Here is a 26,887-nt window from a genome sequence, read left to right on the forward strand (position 1 = left end):
ACAAGATGCGAGGAAGTCATGGACTAAAGGTGAGAAAGTAACTTTTATCTGAGGAATGCAAGCCCTTTTAAATTATGAGGCCCAGAGAGTCATGAAAATGAGACAGCAATAACATTCTAGTCCCCACTTTGAGCTGTGTATTCATTATTATTATTATTATTATTATTATTTTTATTTTTATTTTTTTTTTGAGACAGAGTATCTCTGTCTCCCAGCCTGGAGTGCAGTGGCACAATCTTGGCTCACTGCAACCTCATTCTCCCGGGTTTAAGTGATTTTCCTGCCTCAGCCTCCCAAGTAGTTGGGATTACAGGCATAAACCACCATGCCAGGCTAATTTTCGTATTTTTAGTAGAGACAGGGTTTCACCATGTTGGCCAGGCTGGTCTCGAACTCCTGACCTCAAGTTATCTGCCCACCTTGGCCTCCCAAGGTGCCGGGATTACAGACATGAGCCACTACACCTGGCCTCATCTCTTGAAACTGCTTGCTATTCACACAAGTAGCTAAAAAACAACCTAATAATGCCACACTGGACACTATAACCCATACCCTGTAGTGTAACAATGTATAGCCAATCACTGATCAATGTTATTTCTGTAAACCAATGAGAATTCCTGACAACTCTGTATCAGCCAACTCCCTGTCCCTCTTTTTTGCCTTAAAAAAAAAAAAAAAAACTGCTTGTAACAAAGGCCAAACAGAGATAATGTTCAAGGTTACTTGGGTCTGGGCCTTTCAGGCATCTGTCCTCACTTTGGCTCAGGTAAACTCCTTAAATCTTGTTTTATGCTACAGCCTCCTCCTTTTAGGCCCACAGAGCAATGTAGTGGGATGGACTTGGACCATGCTTAGGAAAGAGAAAGAGAAGGAGCTGGATTTGGCATGTGGGGTTGAGGACGGGGAGATGTGGGTGCTGTGGCCTAGATTTCTTTGGGAGACCGAGGGGTTATGTTGCCATTGCTGGAAATGGGGACAAAGCGATTAAGGGGGAAGGGAGGCCAGTGTGGCCCTGTCAATTTGGTAGGTGTTCCAGAGTGAGTCCCTTCAAGATTCAAAGAAATGACTCCCTGAACATAAAGATAATTGGGAGCGGTGGTCTGAACATTTCAACAGGGTCAAATCTGAGAGGGATGCATTTATGGGGGAGGTGACAGTGGGGACATTTCTGATGAGAAATGTCTGCCTTGTGGAGCCCACCCTGGGGCTGGAGAGAGAATGGGGAACTCATGAGTTGGGCTAAGCTCCTACAGCAAAGGGGCAGCCAGCACAGTTCCAGAGACCTCTAGGCAACAAAGGCATACAGGGCATCCCTTAGGGACAACACCTCGCAAGGAAACCAGCTACCAACTGCCACAGAGTGCCCAGCCCTCGCCTCTCAAAACTATCCTGGGAGGGAGGCAGGACATCTGTGTTACAGCTGAGAAGAAGCAGGGGGATTAAACAAGTTCAAGGTCAGCGGCAGAGATGAGTCTGTAAGTAGCATGAATACACACTTTGGAACCCTTCCAAGCTAGCATGGTCAAGCCGCATGGTTTTGTCACAAAAGGTGAGTTAACAAAAAAGGGCCTGCCCTCCAGAGCCTGGCCCATGGTGGGGCTTGGTAACTGTTGCACCCCACTCCCCAGGCCTGTAAAAGGCAGCCGGTAACAAGGTCAGGCTGAGCACTCCCAGTAATAGCATTAGGACGGTAGCCACGGGCTGTTAAGCAAGGGAGCAGCGTCATCCATGTGGATTATTCCAGAATTTGTGCTTCCAGAAATAGGTCAGAGAGAGAGAGAGAGAGAGAGAGAGAGAGAAGGGACGGCAGGAAAACAAACTAGGTTAAGAGATTGCTATGTTCTGCAGAAGAAGAAATGAGCTCCAGACAGAGGAGCAGCTATGGGAATGGACGGCGAGAGGAACCCATAGCACCAAGTAGAGGAGGAATAGAAGGATGGCTGGGAGGCACGGAAGAGAAAGACAAGTAGAAAAGATGGCCGATATTCCATATCTAGATAGAAGCAATGTTTTTCTTCTCAAACTAAATTGCGAATTTTTTCAAATTATAAAAGATACTTATAATGTTCGTTATAAGTAACTTGAAACAGAGGGCTGGGCGCAGTGGCTCACACCTGTAATCCCAACACTTTGGGAGGCCAAGGCGGGTGGATCACTTGAGGCCAGGAATTTGAGACCAGCCTGGCCAACATAAGGAAACCCCATCTCTACAAAAAATACAAAAATTAGCCTGGCATTGTGGTGTGTACCCGTAATCCCAGCTACTCAGGAGGCTGAGGCAGGAGAATCACTTGAAGCCAGGAGGCAGATGTTGCAGTGAACTGAGATCACGCCACTGCACTCCACCCTGGGCAACAGAGTGAGACTCCATGTCAAATAAGTAAATAAATAACTGTAAACAGAAAGACACAAAAAGGGGAAAGTAATCGCCTACATGCCCTATGCCAACAAATAACTGACCTGTTGTTGTTTTATGTTTTCTTCTAGTATCTTTATAAGCATATATGTGTGTGCTTTTTTAAAAATTGGAATTGTATGCCATATACTACTTTAACTTATATAATAGCATTTTCATCTTCGCGTCACTGCATATTCCTGGAAAACACCATTTTTTAACGGAGACTCCAATTTTTGAGTCATATGGGCCTTAAGTCATATCACATAGCTAGCATTTTAGACCTCACTGGTTAAACATGGGCAAGCTACAAACTAAATTTAAAGCATTTTTGAACTGTAAATGTTATACATATGATTGTAGAAAGTTTGGGGGAAAAAAGGTATAAGGAAGAAGATAATCACCTATAATCCCACGACTCAGAGAAACTTCTTTTTACATTTTGGTGTATGCAAGAATAGATTTGAGACCACTGAGGTCATACTGTTCATGTATACTGATGACATGTCCATATCTTGATGTTTTTCACTTAGTATTTATAGTATGAGCTAAATTTAATTTTAGTACTTTCTGTTGTACTTATTGTCAATAATCCTTTTTATGATGAGAGAATTTTTCACAGTTAGAGCCAATGTTTCGATGAACATTTTGACAAGAAAGACAAAAATGCCCCATTTAACAAATTTTGACATGAAGTTGCTTTCCAGTAGTTCATAGAACTTCTCAAACCTTCCCCTAATAACCTTATGCCAAGCACAAACTGTCTTTGATATGTTTTACCTAAATATATGGCTTAAAAATTACCACAGAAATACATGTTTATTTTAAAAAGAACCAATACCAAAGATGAGAAAGTAAAACTTGAATCCCCCATCACATACTCTGCATTTTCACTGCCCTTATTTGGTTTGTTGTTTATTCTTCCAGACTTTTCTGGCACAAACACATAGATACAGCTTTGGTAGTCATGCAAATAGGGCTACTTGCTTTCTTTGTCTAACATATTCTGTTAACACTTATAGATCTACCTTTTTTGGTAATAGGTTCAGCATTATTCTGTCCTATGGAGTGTCATAATTTATTAAACCAACTTCCTGTGTTTGGATACATAAGGTATATCCACTTTTTACTTTTAAAATACTGCTTCATTAACTCAATTAAAAATGGACAAAAGGACTTTCATACATTGCTGGTGGAAAGGTAAAGTGGGATATCCATTTTCCAATGGTGCAGCTGTGGAAAACAGTTTGGTAGTTATTCAAAACATTAAATATACAGCTGTTATCGTATGACCCCACAATCCTACTTCTAGATATATACCCAGGATAATTGAAAATGTATGTTCACTGGCCAGGTGTGGTGGCTCACGCCTGTAATCCCAGTACTTGGGAAGGCCCAGGCGGGTAGATCAGTTGAGGTCAGGAGTTCAAGACCAGCCTGGGCAACATGGTGAAACCCCATCTCTACTATACAAAAATTAGCCAGGCGTGGTGGCAGGCACCTGTAATCCCAGCTACTTGGGAGGCTGAGACATGAGAATCGCTTGAACTCAGGGGATGGAGGTTGCAGTGAGCCGAGATCACACCACTGCACTCCAGCCTGGGCAACGCGGGGAGACTCCGTCTCAGGGGAAAAAAAAAAAAAAAAAAAAAAGGAAAAAAGAAAAAAAATGCACCTACAAATGTTCATGGCAGCATTATTAGCCCAAAGTGAAAGCAACTCAAGCGTCCACTAACTGACAAACGAATAAACAAAATGTCTATCCCTCCAGCAGACTGCTATTCAGCAACAAAAAAGAATGACGTTCTGACACATGGTACAACATGGTCCAACCTTAAAAACGCTATCCTATGAAAGAAGCCAGACACAAAAGGCCACACGTTGTATGATTTCATTTATGTGAAGTGTACAGGATCAGCAAATTCAGAGAGGCAGGAAGCAGACGAGTAGTTGGGAGGTGGAGGGAAGAGAGAATAAGGGGGAAGGAGGGAGTTGGGAGTGGCTGCTTAAGGGGTATGAGATTTCTTCTTTAGGGTGATGAAAATACTCTGGAGTTAGTGACAATGGTTGCAAATTCTTGTAAATAAACTAAGAAAACACTGAAATATATGTTTTAAAATGATGGGTTTTAAAACATGAAACAAAACATGTGGACATCATATCTCAATAGACTATTTTTAAAATGGACAAAAGGCTTGTGTAGTCACTTCACAAATGAGGATACTTATATGGTCAATAAACATAAAAAAAGTGCTCATTATCATTAGTCATCAAAGAAATACAAAGTAAAACTACAGTGTGATACAACTACTTACCCATCAGGAAACTTAAAAAGCCTGACAACACAAAAGTGTGGGCAAAGATACAGAAACTGGAACTGCCTTTCTCTGCTGGTGGGAGTGTAAGTCGGTATAACCACTGTAGAAAACTGGTTGGTAGGAGCTAATAAAGTGAAACGGATATATTCTATGACCAAGCAATTCTACTCCCGCATACATATGTCACAGAAAATAATGCTTATTTCCTTAAAAAAACACACACACACACACACACACACACAAATGTCCTAGCAGCTTTATTCATAGGCCTAAACTTGAAAGACCCAAATGTTCACCAGTTGTAGACTAAACTGTGAAATGAGCATAGAGTAAAAAAGAACAAATTGACACACACAACAATGTGGATGTATCTCAGACTTACAACTACAAAATGTTCACTGTCAAAAACCTTTTTCTAACCCCGTAAGCTGTACTCAGAGGCTTATGTTGTCATGTGTCACCTGGATCAAATTTTAAAACTGACTTAGTGATTTTAAGTACGCTTAATCTCTTTCCTGATGCCACTATTAATGTAAAAATCACTTTACTATTTCAAAATAAATTCATGTGTATTGTAGAAAAATTAGATTTTACAGATTAACAGCAACAAAACCCCTCACCCATGCTCCCACCACAAAGACCTGCTAACACTGTGGCCTGTACTCATCTGGATGCTTTTCTGAGCACTTCAAAAGCTGGAGTATTTTAACTGAATGTCAGCATGCACGTACCTTCCAGAGTCAGCACTGGGAGCCACAGAGCGGACGGTGAGAGGTGAGGACTGGCGCACAGCTTGAGGTGTGAAGCACCTCTCCCACCGGTTAATCTCCTTATCTTCTCAGAGTGCTTCTCAGCTTGCTTTCTTCCTCCACTGCACTTCCATGCTCCCTGCTGGGCACGCGCTGCCATCTGCATCCCTCACTCACCCCTGGAACCTTCTGCCCAGCCCCACTGTGGAGGGAGACCTTGGCAGGTTTGACCTCTGTGTCTGTGCCCACTCACTGAGCAGGCCTCACATTCACCTGGGCTGCATGTTCTTAACATTTCTCTATTTTGGTCTCCTTGCCACTGTCAGCTTTGTAGAACTGATCAAGACTGTGGGGTGAGTGCCTCCCTCTCCCCATGTTTCCACACATAAACTCCTCAGCCTCTACAGGTCTCTCTGTCCCCAAACATGACCTACTTTGTCCCATGGTTGACTCCCCGCCACACACACACAGTCCTCCAACAGGACTTGGCTCTGTCAGTTCTCTCCCACCTCATCAGCAGTAGGATGAAGGCAGGGATGCAGAGGATGTGGTACCTATCCTCTGGGGCTCACAGGCCTACAGAGGAAGTGGGCAGCATTTCTGGCTTCCAGCCCAGGATAAGTGCTGTAAAAGAGGCATAAATCCTGAGTTATGGAAGCCGAAAATCAACCGTGATGGCTCCTCATGGTGTGGGGAAGGTCTAGAAAGGGCATGGAGGTCACAGCTCAGGATCAGAAATCCAGCCAATTCTCTGCCAAGTAGCCCCTCATTCTGACACAGTGTGGAAGCACCCTGGAGACACAGCCTGAGCCAGCACTGTGACATGTTTACTTCCTTTCTACACATTTTAATATACTTTAAATGAGATATTATGGATCTGTAAAGATTCTAGCGTCTTTCAGTGTGACCCTAAAGAAAGGCATAAAGCTTGTGCACTTAAGAGACATGTCATCTCCTTGCAATGAAAGAATCTGACCCAATTCATTTGGTAATTAATTTTATTGATTAAAGTATTACAAAGTTCTACTTTTCATTTTTTCATGTACAATGTATTGAAATGAACTAAACTCAATCACTTATAATATGAAAAGATATTATTACATATTAGTAGGGTGATATTGCTTCATAATCCTGTATTATTGCTACCTCTAAGACACCAGTCTGTATTATAGAATCACAGCTATCACCTGTGACTGTTAGGCGCAGAAGGTGCAGTTGGGATTCTTGGGTTGGTAACACAACAGCACTGGATCCACAGGCCAGAGACTAGAAGTGCTTATCAAATGAAGTTTTAGGCTCTGAAAGGAAGGAATGAGAAGGTGTGCCGGGACAAGAAATAGCCAGTTCCCATAAAACTTGGGAAACATAGATTTCTCAAAAGGAGGGTCCGACATAATTTTTTAGTTACTTTTGGAGAAAATTTAAAAATAAATACATTGAAATGCTGATTAGAGAGAGAAAATAATTTAGGTTGCCTTTTTAAACTGAGTTTTTTTTTTAAGTTATTGTATGAAAGGTATTAAAAAATAAAAAAAATTATGGTGAATATGTTGGCAGGTAAGATGTGAAGAAAAGTTCTTTCAGAGAAGATAAATGGCATGGCAATTACGCTTTAATAATATATTAGTTTAAAATAGATATACACATAAAAATACTTCATATGATTCATCTCAGATTGAACACTCTCTTAAAAATTAAAAGGGTCAGCTGGGTGAGGTGGCTCACGCCTGTAATCCCAGCACTTTGGGAGGCTGAGGTGGGCGGATCACAAGGTCAAGAGATCGAGACCATCTTGGCCAACATGGTGAAACCCGTCTCCACTAAAAATATAAAAATTAGATGGGCGTGGTGGCGTGTACCTGTAGTCCCAGCTACTCAGGAGGCTGAGGCAGGAGAATCACTTGAACCTGGGAGGCGGAGGTTGCAGTAAGCCGAGATCATACCACTGCACTCCAGCCTGGCAATAGAGCTAGACTCCGGAGTCTCAAAAAAAAAAAAAAAAAAAAAAAAAATTTAGAAGGGTCTAAAATAAACTTTTTTTTTTTTTTTTTTGAGACGGAGTCTGGCTCTGTTGCCCAGGCTAGAGTGCAGTGGTGTGATCTCGGCTCACTGCAATCTCTGCCTCCCGGGTTCACGCTGTTCTCCCAACTCAGCCTCCTGAGTACCTGGGACTACAGGCGCCCGCCATCACGCCTGGCTAATTTTTCTAAAATAAACATTTCTAAATGCAGGGCATTTTCAGTAAAACAAGTTCATGAAAACCTTCCATCTCCAGCAGGCATGGGGCAAGAGAGTTTTTGGCAGGCCATGGTGGCCAAATGGGATTATTTCCTGGAAGACTGAGCCCTGGAATCCACTTGCAGCTTTGTAAATGTACTCAGGCTTCACATGAACCTTAGAAAACTTGGAAGCCACTGTGTCCCCAGATCTCACTCTCTCCTGGTAGAGCCCTGCCACAGACAGAACAGATCAAGAGGCATGTGGAAGAAAATATGAGCCCTCCAGGAATTTCAGTCAAAACCAGCTGAGATTTGAGAGGGAGACATGGCTTTTCCAACGACAGCTGGTGTGTGTGAATTCTTACAAAAAATTGCAGCAGCAGCAGCACTGTCACTGTGGGTGAGAGATGATGTGGTCCATTTGAGAAAAGTCTATTTTCTTCCTTAAATCACATTCCAATTTCCACTGCCAATTAATAAACCACATCCCTCATATTGAACCTTCACTTAGCTTTTGAGGAAAAAGTGCCTTGACTTTTTCTCTTGCTATAACCTATTCAGAAAGCCTAGCTTGAAACTGCTGGGGATCTGAATCATTTCCAGAGCATGTGGAGAGGGGGTAAAAGGAAATGTGACTTGAAACAGATATTTGGTATCCAACATCAGCTGTGATGAATCCTCGCGGCTATTTAGGAGAGCCTGGAATCAGAATCAGAGGAAAAATGAGTAAGGAACCTAACATGTTCTGCTTTACTGCTACCTGAAAGTCAAGGCAAAACACAACTATCTCTAGTGGAGAACTCCTTGCACCATCACGTGAAATGACACACATGAGAGCTTTTTAACAACAGCACAATTCCAAAGTCTATCCAGGGCTTCCAGATCAGCTCTCATGAACAATTAACTTGCCTGTTTCACTTTAGAAGTTAATTTCCCATGGGATGAGCTGACCATAAATCTGTTTTCTATTCTAATCTATTCTCATGGCATAATTCTAAGGTCAAATATGAGTACATTTCAAGTATTACATTTTTATTGAACCCATATTTCTTCTTCATTCATGGGTTTGCAACCTTTTTGGTCTCAGGACTGCTTTATACTAAAACATTACTGAGGCCCCAAAAGCTTTTGTGTATATGGGTATAACTATCAGTATTTGCCATATTAGTAATTAAAATGATTTATTAATTCATTAAAATAAGCTCAATACATGTTAAACATAAGTTTCCAAAACAAAGAAAATTTAGTGAGAAGTGGTATTTTCTATTTTTGCAAATCCCTTTAATGTCTGACTTAATATATCATATATATGCCATATTATCATATATATAACATATCATATATATCTGCTTCTGCATTCAATCTGTTGTGATACGTTATTTTGGTTGAAATACACGAAGAAAATCCACAGGTATCTATTTAGAAAATCCACAGATACCTATTTAGAAAATTCACAGGTATGTATTCAGAAAAAGGAAGAGTTTGCAGACTCTCTTCAAAGTGTCTCAAGGACTCCCAGGGATCCTTGAGCCAAACTTGGAGAACTGCTGCCCTAGAGTTCCTTAGGGGAGAAACTTTACGGATTATATAAGAAAAAATGGTTATACAAATGATTATAAAAGAAAAATCATCTCGGTTTCCATTCAGCCTCTGCCCACTTGCACGGTATTCAAAGATCAGTAAGAAATAAGATATATTGACGGAATACAGCATGGGAATCATGGTTTTGGTGTTTTCGTTCCCTTCCCACCTGGACTAAGGTGGATTCTGAAAATTTCACAGGAAAATTTCCTGCTTATCTTTGAGCTAGGTGCCTTCCATTTGTATATGTGGGTAAATGTACTTTAATCCTGGATTTCTGTAATGTTAATTAAATATCAACATCTTATACCATAGTTAGATAAAATTAAAAGGCACATCCTTAAGAATCTCACCTGTACTTTGCGAACAAAGGATGGAGTCACTCTCTTCTCAAAGTCATCTATAGGCGTGTATGAATTAAGGATCTTTATGATCTGCAAACAGTACATAACATAACATGGTGTTAGACCATGCAAAATAATAACTCTGTTCATAAAATAATGGTTCTGGTTATTGGGAACCATTGGGAAGCACAGGTGGTTCTTTTAGTCTATAATTTGGCTCAGGAACTGTATGTTACCTATTTCCAAGAAAAAAAACAAGGGGAGAAAAGTGCCACAGGGAGCAAAGGCAAATCAGATAATCAGACAACAATAAGAGAAGCCCCTTCCAGCCTCCCCACCTCCCACATGCCCACCCCTCCACATACACATTTGTGAGTTTAATGGGCAGCAAATGCATTGCAGACATTTGTATGTATGTGTGTGTGATTATTATTATTATTATTTTTGACATAGGGTCTCCCTTTATTGACCACGCTGGGGTGCAGTGGCATGATCTTGGCTCACTGCAGCCTCGAACCCCTGGACTCACATGATCCTCCTGCCTCAGCCTCCCAAGTACCTGGGACCAAAGGTGTGTGCCATCACCCCCAGCGTTTTTTTGTTTTTTTTGGTTTTTTTTTTGGTAGAGTGTCTTGCTATGTTGCCCAGACTGGTCTCAAACTCCTGGGCTCAAGCAATCCTCCCACCTTGGCCTCTCAAAGTGCTGGATTACAGCTGTGAGCCACCTCGCCCAGCCCATTTCTATGTTTTTAAGACCTATTGTTCGTATTTAATAAATATTTATTAGATAAAAGGGTGGGCCATGGGTGGTAGGTATGATCCCAAGAGAACACACAGAATCAGGGTGCCCACAGCGGGCTAAGCCAAGAAAGGCAATGCCCACTGCGCTGATGTGTCAGGGAAGAGCCAGGGAGACACCAGGCAAGCCCGGTCACCTGTACAGCAGACAGTGAGGTGCAGCGTTCGTAGATCTCCTTAGCATCACTGTCTGTGGTCTTCTTGACCTGAAGCAACCAGGCTGCCTGAGAGAGGGGCTCCAAAGTTTCCTTTGCTAAGCTGTTCTGTAAATTCTTATCTTTAAGCCATTCTTCTAAGTAGCTGATATTGCACCTGGAGGGAGTGGCAGAAAAACAGAGAACACTTTAGGGAAGGGTGCTAGAGCCCCCTGTGTGTCCCAAGAGGGTACCAGAGTTCGCTGAGATCCTTAAGACCACAGCTCAGCAGTTTCTCATCTGCAAAATGAGGGAGCTGGACTGATGATGAGCTCTCCTAATCCAGAGTTCTAAGACTCACAGTGGTCTAGGCTGAGAGGCCAGAACAGCTATAGACTTTGGGGACAATCTGAGCAAAGAACAGTGATTGCAATCACTTACGAAATACAATTTTGAAAATTGACTAAAGTAAAGAAACAGTGATATCTTAAGACAAGACTTCCATAAGTATAAAAAACTGTTTTCTTTTTCCTGAACTGGTAGAAATCTTTCAATTAGCAAAGGCTTTCTTTCAGTCGACTGCAGTTTTTATTCTTATTTCTGTCACTAACTGCCACATAGGTTTATGAGTCAAGAGGCATGGGTTTTAGTCCTACCAATCCACTGTGTGAGCCTGGGAAGTTAATCGACTTCTCCGGGCGCAATGAGAGTGTTGAGAACCCTCAAACATTGCTGGTGGGAACGTAAAATGGTACAGCTGTTGTGGAAGACAGTTTGGTGGTTTCTCAAAATTGAATACAGATTTACCATATGACACAGCAATTCCACTCCTAGATATGTACTCAAGAGAAGTGAAAGCATGTCCAAACAAAGCCCTGCACACAAATGTTCACAGCAGCATTATTCGTAATAGCCCAAAAGTGAGAACAACCCCAAATATCCGTCAACTGATGAATGAATGAACAAACTGTGGCATTATCCGTACAATGGGATATTATTCAGCAATGAAAAGGAATGAGGTGCTGATATTTGCTACACGGATGAACCTCCCAAACATTACATAAGTGAAAAAAGCCATCCACAAAAGGTAACATTGTATGATTCAATTTATTTTTAAATGTCCAGAATAGGTAAAATCTGTAGAGAAAGAAAACATATTAATGGTTTCCTAGGCTGGGTGGAGTAGGGAGTTGGGGTGGGGGATGAGAGCGGCTGTTAATGGGTATAAAGTTTCATTCTGGAGGGATGAACATGTTCTAAAATTGCATTACGGTGATAGTTGCACAACTATGTAAATATATCAAAAAGATTGAACTGTACACTTTACTTATTTATTTTTGAGATGGAGTCTCACTCTATCACCCAGGCGGGAGTACAGTGGCCCAATCTCAGCTCACTGCAACCTCCATCTCTCAGGTTCAAGCGATTCTCCTGTTTTAGCCTCCTGAGTAGCTGGGATTACAGGCACCTGCCACCACGCCCAGCTAATTTTTGTATTTTTAGTAGAGACAGGGTTTCACCATGTTGGCCAGGCTGGTCTTGAACTCCTTGCCTCAAGCGATCTGCCCACCTCAGCCTCCCAAAGCGCTGGTATTACAGGTGTGAGCAACTGTGCCCGGCCTGAACTACATACTTTAAACAGGTGAACTGTATGGTATATAAATTACATACCAATGAAACTGCTAAAAAAAATTGGGTGTTGAATAATGTGATCTCTAAAGTCAGTTCCAGCTCTGGGCCAGGCATGGTGGCTCATGCCTATAATCCCAGCACTTTGGGAGACTAAGGCAGGCTGATCACTTGAGGTCAGAAGTTCGAGACCAGCCTGGCCAACATGGCAAAACCCTGTCTCCACCAAAAATACAAAAAATTAGCTGGGTGTGGTGGCGAATGCCTGTAATCCCAGCTACTCGGGAGGCTGAGGCAGGAGAATCACTTGAACCTGGGAGGCGGAGGTTGCAGTGAGCTAAGACTGTGCCACTGTACGTTAGCCTGGGCGACAGAGTGAGACTTTCTCAAAATAAATAAAGTCAGTCCCAGCTCTGACCTTAAGGATTAGCAATGCCCCATGTGGGTCTTCTTTCTGGCTGTAACATTTGGACAGTGATGCTGAATTAATGTTATTCCATAGGATAGTGGGTGTGAGATAACATATCTTGCATTGGTTCTCACTATCCCCCATTTTTGCATTGCTACTTTTGTCCCACTAGTTTGAGTTCTTATTACTTTTGTTTAGGATTTTTTTTTGTTGTTGTTGTTGTTTGTTTGCGACAGTGTCAGTGTCGCTCTGTTGCCCAGGATGGAGAGTAGTGGTGCAATCTTGGCTCACTGCAACCTCTGCGTCCTGGGTTCAAGAGATTCTCCTGCTTCAGCCTCCCGAGTAGCTAGGACTACAGGTGCCGGCCACCATGCCCAGCTAATTTTTGTATTTTTAGTAGAGATAGATTTCACCCCCATTGGCCAGGCTGGTCTCGAACTCCTGACCTTGTGATCTGCCCACCTCAGCCTCCCAAAAGTGCTGGGATTACAGGCGTGAGCCACCACGCCCGGCCTACTTTTAGTTTTCTGGTTTTTTTTTGAGGCGGAGTCTTTGTCTGTTGCCCAGGCTGGAGTGCAGTGGCATGATCTTGGTTCACTGCAAACTCTGCCTATCGGGTTCACACCATTCTCCTGTCTCAGCCTCCCAAGTAGCTAGGACTACAGGAGCCTGCCACCTCACCTGGCTAATTTTTTGTATTTTTAGTAGAGACGGGGTTTCACCATGTTTAAGCCAGGACGGTCTCGATCTCCTGACCTTGTGATCTGCCCGCCTTGGCCTCCCAAAGTGCTGGGATTACAGGCATGAGTCACCGCGCCTGGCCCTTTTAGTTTTTATTACAGGTTTCGTTGGGCTCCCACCTCAGCCCTTCTAATTCACCCTATTCAAATACTGCCGCAGTCTATTCTAAAATCTGAATTTTGAGCACATTAATTCTCCCACTCAAAGATGTGTAGTGGGTTTCCAGTTCCTGGTGAGATGGAGTAACCACACTCCATCTTGTCTGTCCCATTGAATGCAGCTACAAAGCCTGGATGGAATGCATTGGGCAGCTATTTGAGGACTTGGAAAAGTAAATAGTAGCAGGTGTACTGGGGAAGATGACCAGAATTTGAAGTACTTCCAAGTCAAAAGTGAGATCATCACTTTTCCCCTTTGCTATTCACTGGCCTCTACTTGCCACAGTTTGAAACTCAGAGGTGGGCATCAATGCCAACAAAGACCTCCAGGGGGAGCTCTCTGGTTCTAGCTCAAGGAGCTGAAAAGGGGCCTCCTAATGCTCAATGCCCTACCATTTCCCTCTCCGTTTTCTCTATTCTTTCATGCTCAAGTTCCGATCCCATGTTGAGAGCAGTGGTGGCAAAGGAGGCCAGGAGGAACCTAAAACTCGAAGAGAAGGGAAACTTCCTTTCCAGTTGGAGGATCTGTGGTTCAAGGTTCTCTCTTTGCCCTCACCATTTGACCCCAGATGGGGACATCTGCAGTAAGTACACGGCAGAGCAAGTCAAGGAAAGCTCCAGTTTTCTAGCTGAAGCACCAAAAAGGGGAAAGAAAGTAACAGGAATGCCACAGAAAGGGAGGAGCCTGGGAAAGTTGGGAAAAGCCGTTTGTTAAAGTTCTTTAGTAACTCCTGGGTTTATCCCTGAGCCCATGCATGAATCTGACCCTAAACAGCATACACAGACTTTGAGAACTGAACTATGAAACATACCATTACCCAAGTTCCAAGGTGGCCACTGTTTTTCACATATATGACACGGACCCAAAGAGCACTACAAAACCCTTACACATGGAAATGACATGAGAACCACAAAACATAGAGGATGGTCAGAACTTGCAGTCTGGACCCAAGTGCATTGTCCACCTGATGAAAATATCAACATTCTCTGTTGCGGGGAGTCAGGGACCCTGAACGGAGGGACTGGCTGAAGCCATGGCAGAAGAACATAAATTGTGAAGATTTCATGGACATTTATTAGTTCCCCAAATTAACACTTTTATAATTTCTTACGCCTGTCTTTACTGAAATCTCTGTACATATATTGTGAAGATTTTATGGACACTTATCACTTCCCCAATCAATATCCTTGTGATTTCCTATGCCTGTCTTTACTTTAATCTCTTAATCCCGTCATCTTCTTTGTAAACTGAGGAGGATATATGTCGCCTCAGGACCCTGTGATGATTGCGTTAACTGCGCAAATTGTTTGTAGAGCATGTGTGTTTGAACAATATGAAATCTGGGCATCTTGAAAAAAGAACAGGATAACAGCAATGTTCAGGGAACGAGAGAGATAAGACTTCTGGCCACCGATGAGCCGGATGGAACAGAGCCATATTTCTCTTCTTTCAAAGGCAAATAGGAGAAATATCGCTGAATTCTTTTTCTGAGCAAGGAACATCCCTGAGAAAGAGAATGCGCCCTGAGGGTAGGTCTATAGATGGCTCCCTTAAGGCAGCTGCCTTTTACCTCGAAGCCGAAGGGAAGAAATAAGCCCCGGTCTCCTGTAGCGCTCCCAGGCTTATTAGGATGAGGAAATTCCCACCTAATAAATTTTGGTCAGACAGGTTGTCTGCTCTCAAACCCTGTTTCCTGATAAGATGTTATCAATGACAATGTGTGCCCGAAACTTCATTAGCAATTTTAATTTCATCCCATCCTGTGGTCCTGTGATCTCACCCTGCATCCATTTGCTTTGTGATATTTTATTACCTTGTGAAGTATGTGATCTCTGTGACCCACCGCCTATTCGTGCACTCCCTCTCCTTTTGAAAATCGCTAATAAAAACTTACTGGTTTTACAGCTCGGGGAACATCACGGAACCTGCCAACATGTGATGTCTCCCCTGGACACCCAGCTTTAAATTTCTCTCTCTTGTGCTCTTTCCCTTTATTTCTCAAACCAGCCGAGACGCATAGGAAATAGAAAAGAACCCACATTAACCATTGGGGGCGGGTTCCCTTGATAATTCTCCATATGATTTAAAGACTTAGAGTCTTGGCCAGGGATGGTGGCTCACATCTGTAATCCCAGCATTTTGGGAGGCTGAGGCAGGTGGATCACCTGAGATCAGGAGTTTGAGACCAGCTTGGCCAACATGGTGAAACCCTGTCTCTATTAAAAATACACAAATTAGCCAGGCATGGTGGTGGGCACTTGTAATCCTAGCAACTCGGGAGGCTGAGGCACATGAATTGCTTGAACCCAGATGGAGGTTTCAGTGAGCCAAGACTGGCGCTGCACTCAAGCCTGGGTGACAGAGCAAGACTCAGTCTCAAAAAAACAAAAAACAAAAACAAAAACAAACCCCAATAAAAACTAAAAAATAAGACCTAGAGTCTCATTATACAGTATTTAAAAATATCCAATATACAATTCAAAATTGGCATATGAAGAACGAGAAAGATCTCAACTCACATTAAACAAAACTACTAATAGAAGTTAACACTGAGATGACACAGATATTCAAATTATCTGACCAAGACTTTAAAGAAATCATCATAAAAATGCTCCAAAAAGTAAAGCCAAACTCTCTTGTAATGAATCAAAAGATATAAAGTCTCAGAAAAGAAACAGAAGATATAAAAAAAAAACAAATGGAAATTTTAGAATTGAAAAATACAATAATAGAAATAAAAGAACTCACTGATTGGGCTTACTAGCAGAATAGAGATGACAGAGGAGAGTCAGTGAACTTGAAAGGATTAACAGAGATTATCCAATCTGAATAGAACAGAAGAAAAGAACTAAGAAAAAGGAGCAGAATTTTATGGACCTGTGGGACAAAAATGAAAAGTTTTTAACAGTTGGTTCACTGAAGTTCCGGAAAGAGAAGACAAAGAGTATGATGCAGACAAAATATCTGAAAAAATAGTGGCTGAAAATGTACCAAATTTGGTGAATGGCCAGATTCAAGAAGCTCGGGAAATTCCAAACAGGCTAAACCCAAAGAAATCCACACCCAGACACATCACAAACTGTGGAAAACTAAAGACAAAGAAAAAATCTTAAAAGCCATCAGAGAAAAATGATGCATTATTTATGGGGAATAATTCAAATGACTATGGATTTCTTATCTGAAACCACAGTAGCTAGAAAAAAAGTAAAACATTTTTAAAATGGTGAAAGAAAACAACTGTCAATCCAGAATTCTACATCCTACAAACATATCCTTTAGGAATAAAGGTAAAGTGAAGACATTTTCAACTGAAAGAAAACTAAGAATTTATTGCCAATGAAACTGCTCTAAAAGGTACACTAAAATACTTTCCTCAGGCAGAAGGAAAATTACATCAAAATGAGACTTGGAAAAAAATGAGACTTGGAACATTAGGAATGAAGAAACAACAGAAATGGTAAATACCTGGTTGAGTATAATAGACTATTCTTCTCTTACTGAATTCTTTAATATGTTTGATGGTTGAAAACTAAAGTTATAATATTGTATGGTATAGTTTTTGATGTATGTAGATCTATTACATAAGACCACTGCAACATAAAGTAGGCAGGCTAAAGGGACCTACATGATGGTAAGATTTCTGTCTTAGGCAAAATACAAAAAATTAGCCAGGTATGGTGGCACTTGCCTGTGGGTCCAGCTACTTGGGAGGTTGAGGTGGGAGAATCACTTAAGCCTGGGAGGTGGAGGCTGCACCACTGCACTCACCCACAGAGTGAGACTCCATCTCAAAACAAGCAAACACAAACAATAAAAATAAACCATGCATTTCTCACCCTCGCATTCCACTCTCTTTCTAACCAATTTTTCCATCATTCCTGGCATGCTTCATTCAAAGGGGCTGTTCATATTCTGCCTTCAGTTTTCCATCATTTCATCATGTGCTCATTTCTATAATTCTTGGTCTGTTGACTTGTTCTTCAAGACTCAAATCCTTGCCTTTCCTATTCTCCCAGATCTCCTCAGCCTGCATTATTCTAGTTTTTAACAGAACTGTCTCCATGAGACACTGGGCAAAGCAGCCACAATGGAAATTGCTGTAAAAATGTTAGTGCGGTGATTATGAGATAATGTTTCATGTGAGGCATTATTTTTGTAATTCGTGACTAGGAACAAAAAATAATTAGGTACTAGGAAAAAATCTTTATATCTTCCCAGGAATCACTCTGCTTCATGATACCCAATAAAACTAAAGAGCTGATCATGTTTTGCTTTTTGTCGTGGCAGCCAGGAAGCCCAGAGCCAGTTTTCAAGCTACTCTGCCCGTTATTTACATTTTAATTTTCTTTGGTTCTAGTTTTCTTTTCTTTTTTCTTTTTGAGACGAGTCTTGTTCTGTCACCCAGGCTGGAGTGCAGTGGCGCAATCTCGGCTCACTGCAAGCTCCACCTCCCGGGTTCACACCATTCTCCTGCCTCAGCCTCCCAAGTAGCTGGGACTACAGGCGCCCACAAGCGCACCCGGCTACTTTTTTTGTATTTTTAATAGAGATGGGATTTCACCATGTTAGCCAGGATGGTCTCGATCTCCTGACCTTGTGATCCACCCGCCTCAGCCTCCCAAAGTGCTGGGATTACAGGCGTGAGCCACCGTGCCTGGCCGGTTCTAGTTTTCTACTTGCGTTCATATTTTATTATTTTATTGCTTATGTTTTCACTGTAAAGCCACTGCAAATTCTTCGTAGGTCTTGCTGTGGTGGGCAATTAACAAATATCCAAATGACTAAATGAAAGCCACTAAAATGCACGTGCTCCTCAGAGCAAAACACTATCAAAGCATTACTTCTCCGATGGCCACTTCCACCTGGTGGAAGGGAAAAAGTACTGGGTACCTGGGGGGCAGGTGTTTATCCTCAAAGAAGTTGTTCTAAGACCTAGAGTCATGGGTCTCCCTCATGATCCTTTTCATTCATGTCTCTACTCAGTCTTGGGGGATCCACTGATGGAGTGAGAACTGAGTTTAAGAAAGGCTCTGATGTGGCTTTACTTTAGGGCTGAAACCAGCTACAGAGGGCTACAGGATATCTGTTTGGAGCTTGTGAAATAAACATAACTCTTTCATTTCTTAATGAAGACATAAAGACCTGCAAAGACTAGTCCTTCTGAATACCCCTTCCTATCCGAAAACCATGCCCTGCTGTCATGGGAATTTGTGGGAAAGGTCTATGGGGATTGACTCCAACTCCAAAGTTTCACTAATGCTAAAAAGATGTAAGGGATGCCTCTCACATTTAGTTTTTGACTTAAGATACTTAAATTTTTAAAAAATTTTTGTGGGTACATAGTAGGTATATATGTTTATGGGGTACATGAATTTTTTTTTTTTTTTTTTTTTTTTTTTGAGATGGAGTTTCGCTTTATTCCCCAGGCTGGAGTGCAGAGGTGTGATCTCAGCTCACTGCAATGTCTGCCTCCCCAGTTCAAGTGATTCTCTTGCCTCAGCCTCATGGGTAGCTGAGATTACAGGTGTACAACACCAGGTCTAGCTAAATTTTTTTGTATTCTTAGTAGAGATGGAGGTTTCACCATGTTGCTCAGGCTGGTCTCGAACTCCTGACCCCAAATGATCCGCCTATCTCAGCCTCCCAAAGTCCTGGGATTACAGGCGTGAGCCACTGTGCCTGGCCCATGAAAAGTTTTGATACAGGCATGCAATGTGAAATAAGCACATCATGGAGAATAGGGTATCTGTTTCCTCAAGCATTTATTCTTTGAGTTACAAATAATCCATGACACTCCAAGTTATTTTATCTTTTTAATTATTTATTTATTTTAGAGCAAGACAGAGCGGAGTCTTGCTCTGTCGCACAGGTTGGAGTGCAATGGTGTGATCTCGACTCACTGAAACCTCGACTCACTGAAACCTCGGCTCACTGCAACCTCTGCCTCCGGGGTTCAAGTAATTCTCCTGCCTCAGCCTCCTGAGTAGCTGGCATTATAGGCGCGTGCCACCACGCCCAGCTAATTTTTGTAATTTTAGTAGAGAGGGGTTTCACCATGTTGGCCAGGCTGGTCTCAAACTCCTGACCTCAGGTGATCCACCCACCTCGGTCTCCCAAAGTGCTGGGATTACAGGCGTGAGCCACCCTGCCCAGCCTCTAAGTTATTTAAAAATATACAATTAAGTTATTATTGACTACGGTCACCCGGTTGTGCTATCAAATAGTAGGTCTTATTCATTGTTTCTATCTTGTTTGTAACCATTAACCATTTCCACCTCTCCCCAGCCCCCCACTACTCTTCCCAGCCTCTGGTAACCATCCTTCTACTTTCCATCTTTATGAATTCAATTGTTTTAATTTCTAGCTCCCACAAAATGAGAACATCTGATGTTTGTCTTTCTGTGCCTGGCTTATTTCACGTAGCATAATGATAGATACTTTCTTTGTCACCTTCCCTTACATCATTACCATCATCACTACCCCAGGTTCTCATAACAGATACAGGTATCAAATTTCTGCACACACCATAAGAAACTTAAATATCTATCCTATATTACGTGTTTTCCAATCACTTGATCAGTGTTAATTCAAATAGTAGCTCAGGGACCATGGTCTCTCAATTAAGATAGTAGACACACCTCAAAACTAGATTACCAAGTCTTCGGGATGAACTCCAAATGCCTTAGCCTGGCATTCCAGACCCTCCCAGTGTGGATTCAACCCACCTCTTTACCTTGGTCCTGCTGATCCCCACACCAGCCTCTGCTTACTCCACAAGCAGCCTGAGCAGGGGTTCTCAGTCACTCCCCACAATGCCTCTGACCATTTCTCCTGCTTGGAACGTTCTTCTCCGTTTCCTTTATCACTCAAGGCACAACTCTCTGGCTTCCCCAACTGTTCCGTCTGCAATCTCTCTCCTCTCTGATACATTTCCTGCACCGCTTGTTTGTGATTTAATCATAGTTGCCTTTAATTATTATTTAGCTATTCAGAAGCTTCTCAAAGGCAGGAATCATATCGACTTTTCCTTGTTTCCTCTGTTCTCCACCTGGCAGTGCTATTCAGAGAAGGTGGTCACTACTGGTTGAGTGCATGACCACCCTAGAGGGCCAGAATTTAAGATCAACATTTACTGGTTCCCGGTTAAAGCGGCTAGGCCAGCGCATCAAATTGGCAGGGTGTGGCGCGAGGGGAGTAGGCCCTGGGCGCCAGCATCCCGGGGTTCTTAGAGTGGCTCAAATATCCCTACAGCAGTAGGGCCTAAACAGGGGTTTGACGCCGCAGCAGGGAGGGTCAGGCGTGTGTGGCCTCGGTCTTTAAGAGTATCCTTTCCGCCGGCCTCTCTGCGTGAGTGGCGGTTTATGAGTTTTACCTGATCTGCATCCCTTTTCTGCAGGAGCACATGTCCTTGCGCAGGAAGAGGCTGTTCAGCGTGACCGCCCCGATCAAGAAGAAGAGCTGCTTCACCGCCTGCCTCACGAGCTCGGGGTCCAGGCCGTTCTGGCACATGGTGGTATAGAAGTAGCTCAGCTGTTGCAGGACGGAGGTCATGGTGTAGGCGTCCGTGTCGTCTACGCTGGAGGAGCGCTTCCGGAAGCCTGTGGGCTTCAGGCCGGAAATGCCCTGCAGGCTCTCGTACTCCAGCATGCCTGGCACTGCGGAGAGAGAGAGGGAAGCTGTGCTGACACGCCAGGAGACACACACGGAACATTCCCGACGCTCTTCTGTTTGTTTCAGGAGATGGGACATTTTTCTACAAGAGTCAGTGAATGTACTTGTGATAGAGAAAGCAAAAGAATCAAGGGTTTGGGACAGCACGGTGTGTGTCGGGGGTAGGAATGGACGGCTGTTTCCAGCGGGGCTGCAGCTCCTCTTCTAGGTTTGAAGCAGCACGTTTTTCAGCTTCACGGGAAAGAAAGCCGGTTAGTGTGACAACTCATGGCCTGGGCATTAAAGCCTAAAGTATTTAAATTTCAGGAAATTAAGGAAAGTATACAAGAATTCGAATGGGGCTTTAGGATTTCAAAAATACTTGGCTAAGCCAAGAAGTAGAAGTACCACATATAATAGCAGTAGTAGAAGTTTCCCCAAGTTTTTTCCTTCAGGATAAATCATCCTTATAGAAAGAAAGTTACCAACAGCGTACTATTATTTATGGAATCATTTTAAGCAAGCAAAGAATTAAAAGGTAGATACATGATTATATTTCCTTGATTTTTTAAACAATGTTACACATAATCACACATTACACATACCAAGTTTATGTTTTAAAAAGTCTTAATGTTACTATAAGTATTTTTTGGTGATCAATTATCTTCTTACCTATTATTGGTTGGATATTCTTTTCCATTATGATAATAAATTGATGATATATTCGTATAGCCACATCACTGAGAATCTGTCTGTATTCTGAAAGGTCAAAATTGTTCAAGCAATTCTTATTCTGATGTGGACTATTATGCTTCATGAATTCCTAAAAGTAATTTTAAACATAAAGTATTAGAATAATACAGACATGTAGGAAATTAACATAATAATCAGCTACTATAACTCTTTTACCTTAAAACTTAATGTCTGATTTATATCAAATGAGTTCATGATGCTTGGGGTAGCATGTACGTTCTGTAAGAGAAAAATTGCACTGATTTCCTATATGATCCCAGTCTGTCACACTATCATTGTCCCACCCACTTCCCTACAAACATTGTCCCTGGAACCTGTAGACTAAGTGGAAAAGCTCATAGAAAGCCCATAGAAGCGTATAGGAAAATTAAACAAAACTGCAGAGCATCCAAGGAAACAAACTGCTACGAAGAGGTAAGTGGATACAATAAATGAGATTCATAACCTGATAATTATAGGGTACAAAGTTGAAATATTTTAAAGTGTGTGTTATGGATTGAATGTGTCCTCCTAAAAATCATACATTGAAGCCCTAACCCCCTAGTGTGGCTGTATTTGGAGATGGGGCCTTTAGGGAGGTAATGAGGTTAAATGAGGTCATGAGGATAGTGGTGTGATCTAATAAGATTGGTGTCCTTATAAGAAGAGACACCAGAGAGAGCTTGCCCTCTCTCTCCCTCTCCCTGACCCATGCACCCAGGAAAGGTCCTGTGAGGACACAGGGATGGAGAAAGTGGCTGTCAGCAAGCCAGGAAGAGAGCCCTCACCAGGAAGTGACCATGCTGGCACCCTGATCTCAGATGTTTAGCCTCCAGAACTCTGAGGAAATACATCTCTTGTTTAAGCCACCCAGCCTGCGGTATTTTGTTATAGTAGCCTAAGTGAACTAATGGAATATGTTTAACATGTTCAAGGAGACTAAAGAAAAAGAAAAAATTAAGAATAGGACATTATGGGCCTGGGCATGGTGGCTCACGCCTGTAATCCCGGGAGGCCGAGGCAGGCGGATCACTTGAGGTCAGGAGTTCAAGACCAGCCTGGCCAACATGGTAAAACCCCATCTCTATTAAAAACACAAAAATTAGCTGGGCATGGTAGTGCATGCCTGTAGCCACAGCTACTCAGGAGGCTAAGGCAGGAGAATTGCTTGAACATGGGAGGCGAAGGTTGCAGTGATCCAAGATCATGCCACTGCACTCCAGCCTAGGTAAGAAAGTGAGACCCCATCTCGAAAAAGAAAGAAAAGAATAGGACATTGTGGTAAGAGGCAGAGGTGAAAAGGAACAAGAGAGATTTTAGAAATAAAAATATGGTAACTGAAAAAGCAGTCAGACAGGGAAAAGAACATTCTATACATGACTGAAAGGGGCAAAGAAAGGATCATAAAACAGTGCTGAATAAGACATTCTTCCACTAATGTCTCACAGATACCAGTTTGCTGTAAATGGACTAGTCTGTGCCTCCTCCTGTTTTGGTATTCCTTTTAGTCAGAGGTTGGATTTTCTTTACTTCTCCTTTTGTTCTATAGTACTAGTCAGATTACTGTTATATTTTATTTTACCTTCTTTCCATTGGGACAATTGTTTATCTATATGGAAGAGGATATTAGATCATTACCTTACATATCAATTTTGGATAGGTAAAAACATAATTGTCAACTCTAAAGGTGAACTACAAAAGTTTAGAAGAGAGTATCTTCATGATCTCAGGGCGGGGAAGAATTTCTTAACAAGACACAAATCATAAAAGACCAGGTTTGACAGATTTAAGCATATCAAAATTCAAAAACTGTGTGACAAGGGACTTCATAAAGAAAATTAGAAGCGAAGCTACAGTCTATCCATATGATATAAAGACCTCCTACAAATCAATAACAAAAAAACCAACCCTAAGAAAAAGAAAGAAAGGATGTGACTAGGCAATTCAAAAGGAAACCCAAATGACCAATAAACATATAAAATTATGCTTGACTTTGCTAGTGACCAAATAAATGCAATTTAAGTCAACAAGATATAATTTTATACCCTGACACAGGTAAAGGATAAGAATGTCTGTCAATACCAAGTGTTGGTGAAGGTATGAGACACTGGAAACATCATACACTGCCGGTGGGGCTGTGAAATGGTACAGGCGTTTTGGAGACCACTGAAAACCCTGAAAGCCACTTTGTTATTTTAGTTCAATGAAATTTTTCTCTGCAAGTACTTGAAGGTGGAGAACTCTTTTATGACATCAGCCTCCTGGAAGCAGAGTCGGAATGGCAAAGGAAACATATTTATAGATTATGGAGGAACAGTCAGGGTCCTGTAGAGAGAACAGCTGTGAAGAAACAGGCATTTTAAACCAAGGGCTGTATTTTGGAGTCATAATGCTAAACATCTTACAACCAGGAGGAAACTTAAAATTCGTCTTATCTACCTATTGATTTAAAAGTAATGGAAACCTAGGAGGCCTAGTACCGTGCCGAAAATCTAAGCTGCTTCCAGAAGTCTCTTGCCTGTGGTGTATACCCAAGAGTCCAACAGATAATATGCTGTTGGCCTCCTGGGTGAAGAGAATAGAGGCTCTATTGAGCTCTGGCTCAGGTGGTTATAGAATGGCTGTCAGCACAAAACAAGCAGGTGAGCGCCCCCTACCTCTTCTCCGCTGTACTGCTTCAGGCAATTGAGAAAATGGCAAGTGTTGGAAAGCCAAAAAGACAGCATTTCAAAGTCTTCTAAATGTTCCTTAGAAAAATAAGAAAAGACAGAATTGGACTTGATGATTACTTGTACCTCTGAGCGTCTTACCTGTTTAGTTATTTGTAGCTTTTGACCAAAATTAATTTTTCTTTTATTCACTAAAGCCTTTATCTAATTCATACTATAATGATAAGAGCTTATATTTATTTAGGTCACAGTTTGTAACATGTTTCTGTACAGGTTGTGTCGCTCATTATGAAGTTGAAGCAGCCTTGAAGGAATGCATGAGCAGTGTAAGTTTCACTTCTTGCTCTCCTAAGTTCACACTCTCACTGGGAAGATAGATAGGACAGAGTTTAGTAGGTGGTCAAGTACCCACACAACAGTTGTAGACTGTGCTACAAAGCTCAGGGGATGGAGAGAGAGGATGGGGAGGCAGAGCAGCTGAGGAAACTTCAGAGAGGCAGGAGGTCTAGCCCTTGAGGGAAATGGGTGGAGAGACAAGAGCTCAGGACTAGGACTGTCGGGGAGAAGGCCTCCACTTACAGGGCAGGAAGAAGAGGAACAAGCAGCGAAGGCAGAGGTACAGTGATCAGAGGGGGAAGAGGAAAACAGAGAAAATCCTGGGATTTAAAAGACAAGGGAGGAAGCTTTCAAGGAGATGGTACTAATGCTTTGGTCAATTTAAAGAGAATAAAAAGTAAAGAAACACCACTGGTTTTAGTAAGAGGAATTACTGGTGATCTCTCTGTAGAGTGATGGGTTAGAAGCCAGATTGCAAGGAGTGACAAAGAGAACTGGTGGAGACCACTAGTTTAAGCACTTTGGCAGTCCGGGGTGGAGGGAAAGGAACAGTGGCTAAAGAGGGTATGTGGGCACATCGCTGTAACTGCTGTGTGCTGGAGGTGGGGAGGTGCAGGTCCTGGGCACATGCAAAGGCAGTGGGAGGGGGCCACGGAGAAGTTGAGACTGAAGATGCTGGTGAGAAAGGGGTCTTACAGTCCTCATGCCATGCGTCTCTTGGTTTATGAATATTTGGCTAAACACCCCAGAGCATCAAGGGGAGGCAAATACTCTGTGTCCTGTGCTGGAACACAATACCAGCTTGTCTTAAGAAAACCCAATTTATGCAAATATGGACAGGAGGAAAACATCAATTTATGGGAGCCCCTTCCAAAAACACTCTGGGGGCTCCTGTGAAGACGGTGACTATAAAGTATCCAGCACCAAACAAATGTGAATTTCCTATTCCTAACGCCAGATAAATAATGAATTCATGATACTTTTGGAAGCAGAGGAGAATTACCATACTCTTGATGTCTCACAAATCTAGTTTTTATGTTTCTTTCTTCCTAGAGTTTATTTATTTATTTATTTTTGAGACAAGGTCTGGCTCTATCACCCAGGCTGGAGTACAGTGGTGTGATCTTGGCTTACTGTAACCTCTGCCTTCCAGGCTCAAGTGTTCTTCCCCCACTCAGCTTCCCAAGTAGCTGGGACTACAGGCACACACCACCACACCTGGCCAATTTTTGTCTTTTTTGTAGAGACAGGATTTCACCACGTTGCCGAGGCTGGTCTTGAACTCGTGAGCTCAAGTGATCTACCTGCCTCAGCCTCCCAAAGTGCTGGGATTACAGGTGTGAGCCACCACACCTGACCTTCCCTAGAGTATTTAAAATAGAATTTAATTCCTCATTACTCTTTAGAACACATATTTTACTAAAAATAAGTTAGGATCTCCCTGATTAAAAATTCACATATATTCTAATATCGAACATCACTTCTCTCTCGGAGGGGCATGAAAAACACTGTTATTTTAGTGTTATTTATGTCTTATTGCCCCCTTCCAATATGGATCAGTACATTGTAATCCCAGAAACGAGTACTTTTTAACATAACTGTAAACTGGTCATTTCCTAGAAAGAGAGAAAGAGAGAAGGTTTTTGTACTAACTCCACTGTGGCTAATGGAATTTCCACACTCAGGGTAGCATCAGGTCTGGCTTAGAACTAAGTCAACCACCCTACCCACACCCAAGATTCCAGCATGCGCTAAGCATTACCAGAGAACTCTTTTTACAAAGTAACTATCCCTGTAAGCAAGGATCCAGGTCTGTTTACAAAAATCTTCAACGCTTAGATACAGTTATTTACTCATTGATCATTTATGGAGTTTCCAGGAAAAATAATCAGCCTGCTAAGAATGATTTTAGGATTATGTTTCAGTTGGAAAGGAAATTAGCAATAAACTTTATGTTACTGTTAAGTTAGCCTTCACAAAATCCCGCCCTTTGTCATTGTCATTTTTGATCATTATCCACTTGT

General features: G+C 42.2%; 1 protein-coding gene across 3 annotated transcripts in view; it reads right to left on the minus strand.

The window, feature by feature from the left end:
- Positions 1 to 6,446: 6,446 nt before the first annotated feature.
- Positions 6,447 to 26,887, minus strand: part of MYO5C (myosin VC) — a 103,767-nt gene continuing 83,326 nt past the window's right edge. The window contains exons 36-42 of one of the 3 annotated variants that reach the window (XM_008016575.3): positions 24,516 to 24,605; positions 22,036 to 22,098; positions 21,799 to 21,949; positions 20,849 to 21,131; positions 10,542 to 10,716; positions 9,616 to 9,696; positions 6,447 to 8,380 (exon numbers count right to left, since the gene is read on the minus strand). In XM_008016575.3, the coding sequence (XP_008014766.3) occupies positions 8,228 to 8,380; positions 9,616 to 9,696; positions 10,542 to 10,716; positions 20,849 to 21,131; positions 21,799 to 21,949; positions 22,036 to 22,098; positions 24,516 to 24,605 (996 nt within the window). In that variant the 3' untranslated portion in view covers positions 6,447 to 8,227. The remainder of the gene's footprint in view (positions 8,381 to 9,615; positions 9,697 to 10,541; positions 10,717 to 20,848; positions 21,132 to 21,798; positions 21,950 to 22,035; positions 22,099 to 24,515; positions 24,606 to 26,887) is intronic. The other 2 variants (XM_008016577.3, XM_038009992.2) reach the window with 2 other exon arrangements.

The sequence above is a fragment of the Chlorocebus sabaeus genome, chromosome 26 (assembly GCF_047675955.1).
Source record: "Chlorocebus sabaeus isolate Y175 chromosome 26, mChlSab1.0.hap1, whole genome shotgun sequence".
NCBI lineage: Eukaryota > Metazoa > Chordata > Mammalia > Primates > Cercopithecidae > Chlorocebus > Chlorocebus sabaeus.